The sequence below is a fragment of the Alosa sapidissima genome, chromosome 8 (genome assembly GCF_018492685.1).
Source record: "Alosa sapidissima isolate fAloSap1 chromosome 8, fAloSap1.pri, whole genome shotgun sequence".
NCBI lineage: Eukaryota > Metazoa > Chordata > Actinopteri > Clupeiformes > Clupeidae > Alosa > Alosa sapidissima.
This window is the reverse complement of record NC_055964.1, coordinates 19,718,839-19,735,611: the sequence shown is the minus strand read 5'-3', so window position 1 is coordinate 19,735,611 and position 16,773 is coordinate 19,718,839. Positions and strand designations below refer to the sequence as shown.

Below are 16,773 nucleotides of genomic sequence, written 5' to 3'. Positions count from 1 at the left end.
ACACACACACACTATAACACTCACATACACATGCTCACACACAGCCACACTCTCCCAGAGACAAAAACACACACACACACACATGCTCACACACAGCCACACTCTCCCAGAGACAAACACACACACACACACACACATTCAGACTACCTAAATCCCTACACAGGAATGCTGCAGCCCCCTTCTCAATTCACCCATGCTCAATCTCACATCTCATTTCTCCAAATGCTTAACTCAACAGCCGACAAGTGTTTTCTTTCCATTCCCAAACTGAACTAAAATGTTCTTCATATTATCTGCCAAAGTAATTATAAATGATGCATTTGTAAGAGATGTCAATGCTTTCTGCAGTTACTTGGGAAGTTTTAGGGAAAACAGATGTGTCACTCACGTTGTGTGGAGCTCTCATATCCAAAGAAAAGATGAGAATATCAAAGTAGGGCAAAGCAGTGAATTGTGTTAACAGACATAAAACAAGACAATGTGTAAAAAAATATTTCACTTTTCTTCATCAGCCTTAGGCATTGTGCCTTAATGAAATCATTTGCTCCCAGTGACAAAGTCAACACCTCAATTTGAAAAGTTAAAAACAGATTGTCTGAATAGTCTGTTAGTGAATTTCTAATCCCCCCTCTTTTGTGCTTCGTCAAGATGTGCATGAATATCATGCCTTGAGATTTAACTGTTTACTTTTTCCAACTTCCCCTGGGTCTTTAGTGTGGGACGTGTATTTAGGCGGCCCCCATTCATAATACAGCCTCATTGTGAGGGTCCCTGGGAATGGAGAGAAGTGTTTTGCATAGCTGACGGGCCCCCCTGACAATCATGACACAGGCGGAGGAGGAGGGGAGCTGCACCCTGAATGGAAAGGCCCCGAGAATCAACACCACAATCTGAAGAGTTTGTGAATCTAAATAGATTTCTATAGAATCATTAAGGCTGCTTTGAAAATGCCATCTGATTCAGTACATGCCTATGCCTACTCAACGGCAGAAAAAATGGGTTTCACAAATCGGAGAACAGCAAAACAAAGTGAAGTCAGGAAAGCTGAATAGATATCAGTCTCTGCATGTTTTACCCTGATGTGCCAGCCTTACTGAAGACATACCAGCTAGAACGTGAGATGGGCAGAATGAGTCTCACCGTGCCCCTGCCTAGATCAAGAAATGGGAACTGTCTGCACAGGAAATAACACAAGAGCGCAAAGGAAATGCAAAGACACTGGGTTGAGCAGAGGGTTCCTCACATCTATGGTTGGCGTGAGTGATGAAACCCATTTTTCCCCTACTCAGAAACCCAGAGAATTCTTGTTTGCTTTATAATCCATTACCATGGTACATTCCATTCATCATTCCGGGCTGGAACATAACTCTTACCTTTACATTGAGACTTAAATAACCCTCTAGGACATGTATGCTACCCATCAGCTATATTGGACCATTGTTTTCAGATGCCCTATCAGATGAGAGGCTGCCCAGGCTGTGTTGACATAACCTGCACGCTTCCTGGGTAAAGTGCCCGTTGTTTAAGGCTCTTGCGGTGTGAAATGTAAACGATGACACATGGTAGCCTGGCCTTGCCTGGCACAAGACCTACGGCTGGGAGCCAGCGCCAGCTTCGGGCTTCAGACACACAAAGAGCTATATTGACTTATCTCCCTCTCTCTCTCTCTCTCTTTACCAAGGCTCCCCTTTTGGTTTCCAACTTGGATGGCTTGATGCTGAATACTTCCTTGAATACTCATGCCAGCTTGATAATGTTTCGCTGTTAACTCAAAGTTCCACAGCAACCGACAATCAAATAATGTGGAAACTTATCTTTTTTGGATGAGGAGAGTTTTAGGTAAGAGGAACTTCAAACTACTTTTAGTATCTGCTCACTGTGAAAGTACAGGCAAAATACAGCAAAATATGGCAGCTTACATATTCCCATCCTTCACTTCAGCCCATGGCTTCTGTAGCATGCATTCAAGAAAATAAGACGGCAACAGAACGACCAGGATGTGCAGTTATTTCCTCACTTATTTACTCGTGCCCTCGATAGCATTTCATATTCACAAACAATACACGCACACACAAAATATTTATAAATTCTTCGTCCTCCACTTCCCTTCCACTTGACATGCCATACATGATTTAATCTCAGGTATGCCTCTCTGCAAACTGCCCTTAGGGGCTGACTGCCTTCTCTTGGACATGGAGTCCTGAAGTCCTGGACCCCCACCTCCCTCCGTCCCTCCCTTCAGCCGCCCGCCGTGGCTCAGCCCCAGAAGTCCGCGGCGTCCAGGCTACTCTTGATGTTGCTGGAGTTCTCCCGGCGGGCCTTGGTCACCAGGCTGGCCTCACCTTTCTGCAGGCGCCTGCGGATGGCGGCCTTCTGCTGCTTCGACAGCTGCCGCTTCACTTTCTGTCTGATCACCTCCTGCAGGAGAGAGAGAGAGAGAGAGAGAGAGAGAGAGAGAGAGAGAGAGAGAGAGAGAGAGAGTGTAAATGTAAATACAGAGGGGTAGAGGAAGAAAGTGAGGTGGGCAAACAGAGATAGGAAGAGAGACAGAAAGAAAGAAAGAAAGAAAGAAAGAAAGAAAGAAAGAGACAAGTCAGATGGAGGAGATAGGGAGATGAGGTGAGGAAGGTCATGAGAAGAAGAGAGAGAGAGAGAGAGAGAGAAAGAAAGAGACAAGTCAGATGGAGGAGATAGGGAGATGAGATGAGGAAGGTCATGAGAAGAGAGAGAGAGAGAGAGAGAGAAAGAAAGAAAGAAAGAAAGAAAGAAAGAAAGAAAGAAAGAAAGAAAAAGACCAGGAAAGAGAGCACCCGAATGTATGCATTGGTAAGATGGAGAAGAGGACAGATGGAGGTGGGAACGGTCAAGAGAGGAGGGAGGGTGAGAGAAAGAAGCCAAAAATCTGGGCAAGGTGGAGCGGGCGAGGTAGAGAGAGACGCGCCAGCGGAGCTGTCCCAAGGTTACACGGGAAATCCAAAGAATGGGGAGGCGTTGTTTGTTCTGGAGAAAAACTAATCTGACATGTGTTAATGCTTCGACATTTGATGGACCTCTAAACCTACTCTGTATTATGGGCCTCCAAATATGTCTAATAAAAACTTGAAAAATATTTGAGCAAGGACTGGGAGATATAAAAAGAGAAATACTACACCTCACAGCTGGGGCCTGAGCAGAAAACCTCAGCAGCCCAGGGTGTGGGAGGGAGCGGCCTAGCACTGAGGAGACTGAGGTGAACCTGGGCAAGTGTGTGTGTTTTATAATAAAAAACACTATAAAACATTATTGAACATTTAAGAATGAACATTAACAAAATTAACCTTAATTTCGCATGGAGGACATCTTTTTTAGTGTTTAAATAGAAACAACTGTCCAATTCTGAAACATACGAGATGCAGTCGGTGCAGTCACTGTGGCTGTGGACCAGACAAGCAGCTGAACAGCACACATCAATATCAAGACCTGAACTTGAAGCAGCGCGGGCTGGCTCCTGGCTAAGGTGTCTCTGGCTGCCGATAGCTGCAATTCAACACTCAGCCCAGTCGAGAGCTGCCCCAGCCATCAGCCCCTCCGCCCTGCGCCTGGGGTCATGTGACCGGAGAGGCACTTAAGCTGGCCCCGGTGGCGATCCAGCCTCGTGATTATCTGACAGGGGGGTGTCCGGGACGATTGATTTTCGCCTCTGCTTTCTGAAGCGCTTTCATGGGCTGGGAGGCAGTGCATTTAAGCGGTAATGTGCTCAACGTTAATGACTCCCCCCCCCCCCCCCCCCCCCTGCTAATCAGAGGAGGGGTGGGAGGGAGAAAAATGCCATGATTATATTACTAATGCACGCTAAAAAGGGGAAATGGAGCAGCTATCTTTTTCCCCTGGCATTGTCAAGACTTGTGATCAAACTCCATGTCAATTTGTAAGGCTCATTATCAAGCCCTGAGCGATCAAAAGTGGAGGGTGGGGGAGAAATGGGAAAGCATTCAAAAAGCAGCTATGAAGAATGTGAGGGTCAGAGAGATTATCAGAGAGGTTTTCATCCTGGCCACCAGATGGTGCTGTAGATCAGGAGGTCAGAGGAGAGCTGTGTGTTAGTGTGTGTGTGTGTGTGTGTTAGTGTGTGTGTGTGTGTGTGTGTGTGTGTGTGTGTGTGTGTGTGTGTGTGTACTCACGGGGGGAATGGTGGAGCAGCTGGTGATGCTGGCCATGCTGGCTTCTGTGCTCTCGCTGTCCGTCCTTCTCCGGTGTTCGTTAATGTGCTGCAGACTGTCACTGTCTCTGTGGGAGGTCAGACAGACTTATTAGACATGACATCAGGACCAATCTCCCTGCCAGTATTTCACAGGCCTAAACGCACATATAGAGGACTGTCACTCAACCTAATGAAGGGTCAGAGAAATTCCAAATATGACTGATCATACTAAATGTATATGAAATCATACTTTCCAGTCTTTTTTTACTACACATATGGCATATGGGTGATTCCATATAAAATCAGTCCCAACGGTCCCAAAAACAAAGACATGTAAAATATTTGTGTTTAATTCCAATTCCAACATTTTGTTTGCCCTTGGTTTTTTACACTCTAAAAAAGCCTCATCTTGGAAGCCATGTTTGGACTTCATTATCTTAAAAAGTATAATTTGTAGCCCGTCCAAACTTTGTAGGATGGAAGACAAACATGTTCTTTAAAAGTGAATTAAAAGTTTGTACTGCATGCCCATTGAGGCTCTAGATTTGGAACAAAGCGCAAAAAGAGTGATACTGAGGGTGATAGAGTGATCCTGACATGGCTTCAATCAGCATTCTGTCTGCAAATACAACACTTTATTAATGCTGTGCCAATATTTGAGGTATCCACAAGATATGAACATGAATATATTAAGGATAAATTATTAAGGCATACTATACCACAAGGTATAAAAAAGATTTTGCATTGAGCAGTACTGTAAGATGATAGCTGGAGCATGCAAATTCTGGAAGAAGTAATCCATGTACCTGAAAGGCTTGAATTCTTTGTTGATGGCTGAGAGGTCAACCAGGTCAGGGCACTCGTCATCTTCCTCCTGCAGCTCCTCATCACTCCTGGGACTCGTGCACACTTCGCCTCGGTGTTCCTCCGGTACAGCTTCTGTTCTAGTGTCAGTTTCATCCACATTAGGTTCTAGTTCACTCTGGCTGTCTGGTTGCTTGTTGGTCTGTTTGTGATCGGGGTCATCGTCTGTCTGGTCTTTGTCTGGATCACGCTGACTTGCTCTAGTGTCCTCGCCCAGTCTTAGCCCCTCCAGTTCCAGCATGGCCTGCTTGTACTCCTCCAAGTCTACTATGTCTTCCGTGCAGGGGTCAGTTGGTTCGCTGCCACCTTCCGCTGGGTCCTCCTCGTCCTTGCTCTGTTCCAGGCCTCCCTCTGGCCCCTCTGGGTGGAGAAGCTCGTCGTCCTGCTGCATGGCTTTGGTGTAACCGCTGGCTGAGATCTCCACATCCAGTGAGCACTCTCGCCTACACAATCACAACTAGGCCTCGGTTAACAACTAGAGTCTATCACAGGTCATGCATTTTAAACTGTGTCCATTTACATCAAGTACATTACCTTATGTCTTTGAAAGTTGGGTAGAGTTCACTCTCATAATTGAAACGTCTGATAAAGAACTCTCGGACGCATTTCACATCACGGTCGAAATACCTGTAAGAAAGAGGGCGAAGGTTGTACCAAACAGCCATGCAAAATAAAAAACCTTTCAAGGGAGCTATATTGTGTGCGGATCACTCTCTCTTGTCTTACTTTCGGCTTAAAATACTATTTGCCAATGACACTGATGCAATTACCATTCCGCATTGATATGCGAGGTGGACACCATCTGGGGAAAGTCGATCATTGTGACATGATCCTTGTCATCGAGCATTAGGTTGAACTCGTTGAAATCTCCGTGGATGAGCCCATGGTTGGCCAGCTTGACAATCAGTTCCATGATCTCATTGTACAGAGCGGCAGGGTCAGCCACCTCTCGAACCTGACATCTAAAATGTGGAATAAAATGTGGACTATATATGCATATAATTTTGTTATACATTATCCTAAATATTTAAGAAGATCGGGAGGTCTGTTTGAAAATGCATAAAACCTATCTCCTGTCATACTAAAATCTAGCAAATACCAAAATAGCACAAAAAAAGACTAATCAACCAGAACCATGATGATGGAAACAATTATAAGAACCGTGAAAGGATCACTCACAGGGGATAACCATTGATGAGCTCCATCACAACAGCATGCCTGTTGTAATCCACAGGTTTTGGGACAGGAAATCCTTGGTCATACAACGCCTGCAAGAGGGCAGACATGAGGTCAGGCACCACACTCTCAGAAACATGCTCATCAATGCCTCACTGAGGTGGTCCAAAACAATCACATCTGATGAACAGTCTCTGAACATCAAAGGCAAACTCGAATTCCTCTATTTTATGTAATAAGTAGCAGAACTGTGAACACATGTTAATGCTCACTTATGAAAAGAGCAATTAACCCTGGCATTGTACCTTCATATAGGCAAACTCTTTCATAGCAGAGAGGCGGGACAGATAGAGCCAGGACATGCGGTTCCGGTGCTTGTGGTAATCCCGCTTGTTCTTTAAGTTTCTGAAAGATGTTCTCCCGAGTCTGTGCAGCTTTAACGCAAACTGCTCATCCTCGCTGTTTGCAACAATGTAGATGTCTGTGAGGAGTAATATGATCATAACAAATACTTTCAATACAGCCTTCAAGTTTCGAACAAACCCAGGACATTATCAAGTCAACTCTGCATTCCAACATCAGATTTAGGATGAATAACTGGTTTGCATGACAATTATCATCCTGTCACAGCACTTGGCAGAAGGCAGAAAAGGTAGAAAAACAAGGCAGAAAAACAGCCAAAACAATACAAGGGTACATACACTTTTACAAAGAAAGCATGCACATCAGAGTGAAAAAGATCCACACATCTGTTGTATCATTAACCTATGTTTACCTTTAAATGTACATTCCAATACAAATATTGTACACTAAACAGTCAGTAATCAAACTTCACACAAAGATACAGTGATTATTGATATTTGGATCATTAATTAAGAGCAGCTTTGTAGGCTTCATAATGTTCAAAAGTACTTAACAACGTGCTTGATGGTGGGTCTACCACAGTGTTTCTCAAACTTTTTTTCTGGGGACCCACTTTTTAAAAATGACAGACTATCGCGACCCAACTCGTGACTGTGGTAGTTAACAAACTAACAGATGGAATAATAAAAACAAAGTGCTGATCTCACCTGACTCTTTGCCTACTCCCATTTGATTTCCAACAGACGTGATAACATCCCGTGATGACAGTGTCTTCAGTGCCAGGTAATCATAGCCTCCATAATTGAGTCGATATCCTTGGACCACTGCAATGGGGAGATGGCAGGGATGGATTACTGCACGGGCCTACCGGGCCCAGGCCCAGGGGCCCAAAGGGTCAGGGGGCCCTGAAGCCCAAGCTTTTGCATGGAATTATTGCCTCAATATCAACAAATCAGGATGAATCTGATTGAATTTAGTATTGGCCATCCCCAAAATGCACCAGAATACAGGAAATCACATCAAACAAATTAAAAAAATTCTGGGGGAGGACCCCCAAACCCCCCTCCCACATATACGACAATTAGTGGGGGGCCCTTAATACATCTGGGTCCAGAGGCCCGAAATTTCATAATCCGCCCATGGGAGATGGTTACTCTACACATATGAACCGTCATTCACAAGGGCTGCTAGTGCTTACAGTAAACAAAAGGGCAACTTACTCTTCGATCGTTCGTATGCCATCAGTTTGTGTTTCACCAATTCTCTCAGGATTTTGTTGCATCCCCCGTGTCTAAGACTAGCTATGGAGGCGACGAGGCTCACTGGGACGATCTCATGATTTTTCATTCCCATTTCGACCTGCAGCAAGAGTGGCACACAGCAGTATCACATAAAGATAGTTTGTTGACTTGTTCATAAAGTGCTGATTTTAGAATACAGCTGCTGATCAAAAACAGGTGATACTGACTTCAGGAGACTCTCGGCATGACATTTGAATATTTAATCATAACACAGCTAACGTTAAAGCTAAGGTAAACACAACTGAGGTATGCATGTGCTCTGGTCATATTATAAAGCTAATGAGAGCTTGAACTGCTACTTAGAAGAATACTTACGGCAGTTAGAACTCGGAAATCATCTCGAGAAAGGTACCTCAAAAGAACAACATTTAATTTCCCCATTTTGATGACAAACAATAGGCTGATTAAAAAGGAAATATTTTACTTTTTCATAACGAGATACTGGTTAGGAACTCTTCCCAGCACGAGACATTTCCACCACATGTGTAAACCGGAAGAAGAACGTACAGTACGTAAGGTCCTGTAAGCAACCTATCATTTTAAAAGTCTGTTGAATTTCAATATTTATAATAAAGATGTTAATTCATATCACTGTGGTATTACATTATTTTTACAGGGAATTAATATACTGTATTTGTGTGACTTTGATACATTTGATGTGGATTGTATATAATACAAGAGACGTTGTATTTGTAAGGGTCCTGTTAGATCACAAAAGGGGGGCACGGTCGAAACCCACGAAACTTAAAAGAGAGAGTAGTAGAAGATCCTCTTGCAGAAATGTTGTAAACATTATGTTTTTCATTGAACATATTTGCATATATTTTACACTTAAACTGCATCGAAAACGGTACAGCCTTTGAATTTAAATGCCATGTAAAAACAGATTAGCGTTTAGAGTAGCCTAACATTTGCACGTTAACTGGCGGTGGTGGTGCATCTGGTTGTCAAGTTCAACAGCTCAGTGTAAACATTACCATGAGGTCCAACAAGCACCAAGCAAAGGTAAGTTGGTAATGTTTTTGATAAGATCCATTTTTTTTCTGTTAAACACACTTTGAATTCACAAATTCTCGTTGAAAAGGTAAGTTTGTTCTCACATAACGAAGCTAACGTTTAGCTGGTAATGGCATTGCAAGGCTAACGTTAACAGTAGTTAACAAAATAATTTGACTCAGTAGCACCACCTGAAGTCTGATAATAAAATGACCATTAATATAAATCCAAAATGTAAATGATAAGCAATTTATTATGAGAAATTGTCCTCTGCATAAAGTCATAGCCATTACTTGTGAAACATGTAACATTTCAAACATTTGCTTAAATGTTTATCTTATATTGAGGGAAATAAACAGGAAAACAAAAAATATTTGAATGCCTTTAACAGTGACAGAAAGTGGAGAGAGAGAGAGAGAGAGAGAGAGAGAGAGAGAGATCAGCTGCCAAAGTGTGGGCAAGGTGTTAAACAAAGTCCAATTTAATGGACGCTTTACTGTTGCCAAAGGCGGCTGAATTTCATGCATTCCATCCGCAAGGTAGATTTATAAACAGTGTTCAGTCTGTGTAAATGCAAGCTGTGACAGTATTTACTCAACATGCCGCAGTCACAGATAGTGCTCTGTTTCCAGCCCATAGTGCGACGGGCCCAAAAAAATGGTTTTCAGGCAGAGCTTTCCTTCCTTCAGACCCCCTGGAGCAACCAAGCACTAGGCTGCTGTTAGCTCTGGTAAAATTCCTCTGGTGGTCATGTATTTTGCATTCTGTAGCTCATCAACAGGCTGCATTGGGGGTACTTGTTGGAAGCCTAGTGACCACTGGCTGGCAGACATGCTGTGTTGGTGGGATAGAACTGCCTTTCAGTTAGGGCCACTGGAGGTAAAATGCACATAATTATGCATGCATAGAAGCACTACATCAACAATGCAAAGACTGTCTACATCACATTGAATAACCGTAAATAACCTTGAATCTTTCCTGGAAGAAATTTTATGATGTACCCTTGTTTTGCCTAATACAGTCAACATGCTGTCACTCAGAAATGGTGCAGGTTTTTTTTAGATGTTTGAGAAGAAGCAGTGATTTTGCTGGCAGGCGATGGTCTGCCTGCTGGAACCGAGAAGCCGAATCCAACCTCAGTGGAACTCGTTTACAGTCTGCAAACTCTGCCCCGGGAACCTGCGTCCGTCCGGGGACCCGCGGGTTCTAACTTGAGCGGCCCGCATACATCATCGGCCAACTTATGTGGATGGAAATGTACTGCTCACTTGTGGCAGATGCAGAATGAAGATATATTATTAGGCCTAAAGCAAATAGTGGAATATTATTGCTGGACTTCAGTGTGCCTACACCAGTGACGAGGACCAGAGAGCAGAACATGGGGCTGCACCACAGTCAGGTTTCTTCAGGGTGTCTCTTTCATGGGCTCAGGAAAGAGAAAGCAATGTGGTGCCCCAGAACACATGAGTAATAAGATGCCAGAGGGCTTTGTGCCCATTGCCAATTACTTAAGTAAACAGCAGGGGAATGGATTCTTGTACAGAGCGGAAAAAAGATTTAAAAAAGTTTAGCTCTGTATTCGAGGGCACAGTTAATGTATTTAGAGAAATGTCAAGGCCAGACATGGCATTCTGTGGTAGTCAGTTTAAGTTATCCTGATTTAATTGCTTAGATTTCAGGCTCCGTGACTCCTTGTCTTTCTAGCACATGCCAAACCTGAGCAGTATAGAAGCCATTTCTTTATGAGTTGTAAGCCATGTCTGAGGCTCAGAGGACCTGTAAAAGAATGCGTACTATTAGACCTGGTGTAAGAAGAACATTAAACCTAAACCATCCTTGAATGTGGTTGTTTTAAGTGAGCCTTGTCAAGCCAGTGTGATTCCACAGCTGCTGCTGCTGTTGTTGCTGGTGTGGCCGCCCTGAGAGTCGTCTATCAGTCCCATTCTGAGGAGCAGGCTGACGGGTGCGGGCCCTGTGTGTCTGAGGCTGGCCCGGTCTCTCACGAGTGGCCTGAGGAAGCGGAAAGCCTGAATTAATCCCCCTGCACAGTCACACGGGCCCAGCCCAGTTATTGACTTGCAGTTGCATGAGATGGTCCAGACGCACGTCAGTCAGGAGGCTGTTCCAGGAAGCATAGCATGCTCTAAACGCAGCCAGCGCCCCAGTAAAGCAGCCTGGAAGGATAATACACACGCTATTTCATTAAGCGTGGCACGTATGGTGGGTCTGAAAGCCATGAGCGCTAGACAAAAGTTGCTTTGTTGTTAGTCCGGCTAGTGGTTTTGTCTTCTGAGAATTGGAAGTCCGAGACCAATCACATGGCAATGAACATCCTGAAGGATCAGTGGCCAAGAAACCCCCACAAGGGATCAATTAGTGTCCTATGTTTACCACCGGGTGTCACTGCTGTTCCATGCCAAAAAATTGACATCATGAGGACTTGTAGTGGAGAAGAGGTTTAAACCACAGATGTTCAACAATGTTTTTTTTCTCTCTCTATGTTTCTTCACCAATATTGGCTGTGTTCTTCACCAGTGCATTGCAACAATATTGTTTGCACCACTGTGGCGCTGCCCTAGGCCTGCGAGGGGATGTTGCTGGGATTGGGGTGGATCATGTGTCTGCTTGGAAATTGGAGAAGTTTATTGTCATGATCTGAGGAATGGCTGGCGTACAGATCCTGAGGAAATGGCATCCGGCTTCTCTCACAAGAGCCTCTCCCTGAAAACACATCCGATATGGGAAAGTGACTCGGCCAGAAGAGGAGCATGCTGGGAGTTGATGGGTAAATGAAAGGCACTCCTGGACTTAAAACAGTGTGACTAGCTTGTTGTCACACACTGTGGATGAGCCATGTGTGCTCCCAGTTCTCACTGCAGTGGTTTTGGGATTGATATTTGATGACCGTGTGGTTTGTTATTTATTTCATCAGTGGTCGGAATCCATGAAAACAGGCAGGCACCTAATTTTACCTCATTCTAGTTTCCGGAGACCTTGTTGTTTTGGATTTTCTTTCTCACTTGTCTCAGTAATCATGAAACCACACATCTCTCTGCTGCTGCAGAAGATAAATCAAAGTTGTAATTGACAAAGTTTCCTAATTAGGCCAATTTTGTTTTTTTCAAAGCGGACAATTGAAACATTTGCATGGTTATATGTAATTTAGACTAATTTTGTTGCTTGATGCAGAGCAACAAAACAAGTAGTGAATTATGAGCCTTCGTTGTCTATGTGTAATGAGAAAAAAAATCACTGTCAACCCCTTCCCACGAAATCGATGTTATGCTAGGCTAACCCGTCAGAATCACTCAAACTGGAAAACTGGTGTTGTTTTCAAAGTTTTTCGATTTTATCAGGTTTTTTGTTTCAAGCCACCATTAAAAGTTATTTCACATATGAGCAACTTCATAAGCCCGGCCAATCTCACACTCGATTTCCCCCCAGAAAAGAGGTAGAGGAGCCCCCCACAGACGGCCTACATACTGTATTATTTAGATAGCTCCTCTCTCAGCTTGTACTGAAAAAGCGGAGGGTGTCCAAGTTTGTACGGCCCCCTCCCTCTCTCAGCCTTCAAAAGCTGCTCGGCCCCCGAGAACAAAGCAAGTGCGCCCAGATGAACTGACCAATCTTATCTAGCTTCACCAAGTGGAAACAAAAGACACAAAACAGAGATTTGACCAACCCCACTCGGCAGCAAAATATTTCAGCTCTCTGGTGCCAAGTGTACGGTTCACTGTGCGGTCACCTGAATCTGTCAGTTTCGCACGTCTAAAGCACCAAACAGCACCCCTGTCCTGTGGGCAGGCCAAAGCCAGAGGCCCCAAACATTGCCTGGCTCATTATTCCCACAGTAAGGTCACGGCCTTGACTGTCAGACCGGAACTTCTCACTAATTAAGCCCCTTGTTTTGGCACTGGATGTGTCTTGTCTGTAGGACTTCCTACTGGGATTAATGCTGCTCATGTTCACTTTTCATAAGCACACCAGAGGGAAGATTTAGCCGCACTTTCTCCGTGGAGAGGGCACCCCCTTCCCTCCCCTTCCCAAGCCCCCACAAGGTGGCTTTGCCTTTGTCTCCAGTGAAAACGTTGTGGTGAATGAGTTAAATATCTGAATATTGTTCAATACCGCAGTACCTAATATTAATCTTTTACCTTGGGTTAGATGCAAATGAGATGAAAAGAGGTTTTTGTTATGACAACAGCCACATTCAAATTTGTCTGAGCTCATTTTGAAAATATTACCGTTACGCAGAGACCGCTCCATGCAGATAACTAGCACATCAAGTGGGTCATGTTCCTCATTCATCAGTCCCATTATGGGTCCCTTCCCCTGTCAGATTCCTCAATTATGATTCTGTTTACCTTGACCACAAAGCCATAATTACGAGAGTTTCATTCGGCTTGTTTCAAGCAAATCAGCCAACAAAAATGTGTGGCCGTGCACAGTTGCAGCTGACATGTCCATAATGTAGGCCCTCTTCTCAAAGCGTTTACACTGGCATTAGCCCATCCCCACATTGTAATTGCACCCCAGTGCCCACCCTGACTTCCATTTGCTGAGGGTTGGCATGGCCGCCTTCACGTCCTGCTGCTGAGCCAGTAATGTGGAGTGCAGTGTGTGACTTGTTGGGAGGGTGCCCTGACCCCTTCTGCTGGCACAGATAAGGGGAGATGGGCCATTGTGAGCAGCCGAGGAAAAGGATTTTGGGGTAGTTGGTAATACCTCCCAAATCTGCATTGCCTGGGATTATAAGGCTTCCTTTAAGTCTTTGCCAGGCAAGTCTGCCGAGCAGACCAATTGCGGCGATCTATCTACCACCACCAACCCCCACCCACAACGCCCACCCAAGGAAAAAGGGCATACTGTCATAATCTTATCAAAGTTACAACTCAAGCTTGTCGCTAGTGGTTACCATGTGGGGACAATTGATGAGACAATACATCCAGTGTTTTAAACCTGACAGAAATCTGCACCAAGATCATAAAAGCACACTTGTGGCAAGGCTTGTTTTTGATGAACTGGCTGTAAAATGACACCGCAATCTACCTTTATTACCTCCAGTGGGCTGAAGCTAGTTTTATCACTTTATTGCCCTGGAATGTCGCCCAGGAACCAAAGACCAGGCTTGAGAAGTACAGACTCTTAGACAAAAGGACCTTGAGTGCAGTGTGGTAGCAGTAGCCTAGATGGCACTCTTCCCTCAGCTTGCTCCAATAGCCTGGGCTTTGTCCTGAATCCCCATCACACAGGGGAGAGGGGGGAGTCGGCTATACACATATACATATACAGTGTAGGGGTTGGCCATGGTGTAGCTCGCACTCTGGATCAGAGCATTCATCGTTCAATAACAGAACCCTCACTCCACATGGTGAGATTGGAAGCTATCTGAAGAAAAATCATATTTCACTGTTACTGGCATGAGTCTGGTGGAGCAATAAAATTAAAAAGACGATTTTGCTTTTTCAGCATTTTGGCTATATGTGTCTAGCCCCCTTTCTTCTGAAATATCATCAAATTGGATTATGTGACATTGGGGTTTAAGATGTATTGGATGGATTCTTTCTCCCATTTTATATATTTGTAGGCTTTTTTATAGATAGAGACCGACTGTAATACTTTGGAGAGTGAGCATTCTACAAAATAGCCTGGTTTTCTTGTTACTCAAACAGTATTTCACTGTTCCCAATCTGAATTCTGGCTACTGCAACATTAGATCTTTGTTTCCATGGAAAGATCACTCTCCCCTTGGCGTATGAAACTGCTCGACTTTTCAGACACAAATGTATTGTTTTTCAACCTGAATCTGTATGGGTGGATTTAATCTGGCCCTTGGCCTTCTTAACACTAACGTCAACCTTGCTAACATGTTTAGACGCAAAATGACATATTGATTTTCCCTCATACGTCTGATTTGTTTAGATTCTTTGTAAAAAGAGTACACATTATAACACTTCTGGCAGTGTCCATACAGTGTCAGAAATCCCCGCAAGTCAAAGTGAACCTTGGGGTCAGTGCTGTAGACCAACCTAGTTCAGGTGTGAATTTAGAGACAGGAAGTCCAGTTTGGGGGCTGGTACTGTAACCCCCCCCTCTCCCATTGCGGATGCCCCAAAACTGGGCCCTGAGATCCTCCGAGGAGCCCCTGGGGTGAAGCATGACGCGGGGTGGATTAGCTGAAACGCCCTTTCCCACAACTCCTCAACACCGTGCATTTTCAGGCCAGATGTGTCCGGGGCAATCATTCGTCACACTCCAGCACAGAAGGACCTCTCCTTTTCCCCCCTGTTTTCTCCCCCTGTCCCTCTTTTCTCCCTCCTGCCTTCCTCTGCAGCTTCAAACTTGTGACGGTGGGAATTTGGCATGAATGCAGAATAGGAAGAAGGAGACGAAGAACAAGAAGAGGAAGAAGAAGAGGAAGAAAAAGGGGAAAAAAAGAAAGATAAAGCGGCAACGGACCATTCTCAACTTTGCCCCCATTCCACACCCCTTTCCACCACCCCCGTCATCCCTCCCTCCCGCCCCCACCCGCCCTCCTCCCCTCCATCTTAAATAAACTTAAGCTGTGAAGGACTGATAGCTTCTTAATCCACTGGAGAGAGAGAGAGAGAGAGAGTGGAGTTGGATGGTGAGTAGAGGAGGTGTAGGGGGCAGGGAATGATGGAGGGGGGGGGGGGTGCAACTGGAGGGGTTGAAGTCATCACAGGATGTACAGGCCATAAATTACCATTAATCTCTATCTCCCCAGCAAGCTTCTCTGGGCTTTCAGAGGAAGAGGCCAGGGGAAATCGCAGTGCTTTTAAGACGCCTTATGGGGGCCTATAGACAAGGCTGAGTTGTGAATTAATGACACGCACACCAGCAGAGATAAAACGCTCGCCGGCTGTGAATCTAGCTTGATTGAAAACGTATCAGAGAAAGAAGCTTACCATCACTTTGGATAATCAATTCAAATTGAGGTATTAGCTTGAGCAGCGATTGCGGGGGTGGGGTGGAGATAAAAGCCATGTTGAAATGGAAATATAAATCAAATGTCTGATTGGAAACAACACTGGAATATAACACTGTGTGAAAAGGTCTCTACCACCGTGGAGACGGCTGTTTGGATGAACAATAATTCCATTTGCGTCATGCCTGTTGACTTAGCGCTTGACTTGGTGTAAAAACGCTAACATGCCCTCATTTTCTCCTCTTCCAGGTGGGGATGACTCGGCGGAGACTCTCCTCAGACGGTGGCCTGTCCACCAGCAGCACCTCACTCGCTGAAGCCAACGCCAGTGATCCAGAACATGTCTCCCAAATTACTGGCATGAGTGTTGAGGTACTGCAGGCGCAATAGCTAAACCATAACACTTCAGTCTATCTTGGAAGTAATACTATTTTAGCACTCAAAATGATTTTGTTTTGTTTCGGTATTGTTTTCCCAGAAGCAACTCCAGAAGGAAAATTCTGACCTAAAAAAGCAATTGGAAGACCTAAGGCAAGTGTTTAAGTGAGCTATGCGTATTTATAATGTAGGAAAAACATTGGTGAGCTTTTTTTTTTATTAATTTGCGGGCATTAGGCGTCATCTCAAATGATTCCATTACATGGAACATTTCCTTACAGCTTTGGTACGAAATGCATTAGATTATACCCATGTGGATTGTTAACCGGCTGAAAGGGGCCTTACATGGGAAAAGCAGGTGAAAAAACAAAGCACAACAACCTAATGCCTTCACAAACACAACTAGTCCATGGTGGTGTTGACTTAAGCCTTTGCTAAGATCGTGGATAACGGTTAAAGGAAACGTACGTCAGATCTAAATACGGTTATTTCCACTTTCACTGAGATGTATGGCCACATGTTTGGCCTTGTGTAAAACTGCAGCACGATATGTGTCGGATAAGGGG

At 44.5% G+C, this 16,773-nt stretch overlaps 2 protein-coding genes across 4 annotated transcripts in view; one reads left to right on the top strand and one right to left on the bottom strand.

The window, feature by feature from the left end:
* Nucleotides 1–2,000: 2,000 nt before the first annotated feature.
* Nucleotides 2,001–8,388, bottom strand: riok2 (RIO kinase 2 (yeast)). Its single transcript, XM_042101964.1, has 10 exons — nt 8,200–8,388; nt 7,804–7,942; nt 7,291–7,407; nt 6,526–6,701; nt 6,224–6,312; nt 5,815–6,006; nt 5,579–5,671; nt 4,987–5,487; nt 4,161–4,266; nt 2,001–2,418 (listed from the first exon to the last, which is right to left on the bottom strand). The coding sequence occupies exons 1-10, from the start codon at nt 8,263–8,265 to the stop codon at nt 2,257–2,259; spliced, it is 1,641 nt and encodes a 546-aa protein (XP_041957898.1). The 5' UTR covers nt 8,266–8,388; the 3' UTR covers nt 2,001–2,256.
* A 224-nt stretch (nt 8,389–8,612) lies between these two features.
* LOC121716036 overlaps nt 8,613–16,773 on the top strand; it is a 56,429-nt gene continuing 48,268 nt past the window's right edge. For 2 of the 3 annotated variants that reach the window (XM_042102173.1, XM_042102171.1), the window contains exons 1-4: nt 8,613–8,889; nt 9,651–9,759; nt 16,079–16,201; nt 16,308–16,360. In XM_042102173.1, coding sequence (XP_041958107.1) covers nt 9,712–9,759; nt 16,079–16,201; nt 16,308–16,360 — 224 coding nt within the window. In that variant the 5' untranslated portion in view covers nt 8,613–8,889; nt 9,651–9,711. The remainder of the gene's footprint in view (nt 8,890–9,650; nt 9,760–16,078; nt 16,202–16,307; nt 16,361–16,773) is intronic. The other variant, XM_042102172.1, reaches the window with a different exon arrangement.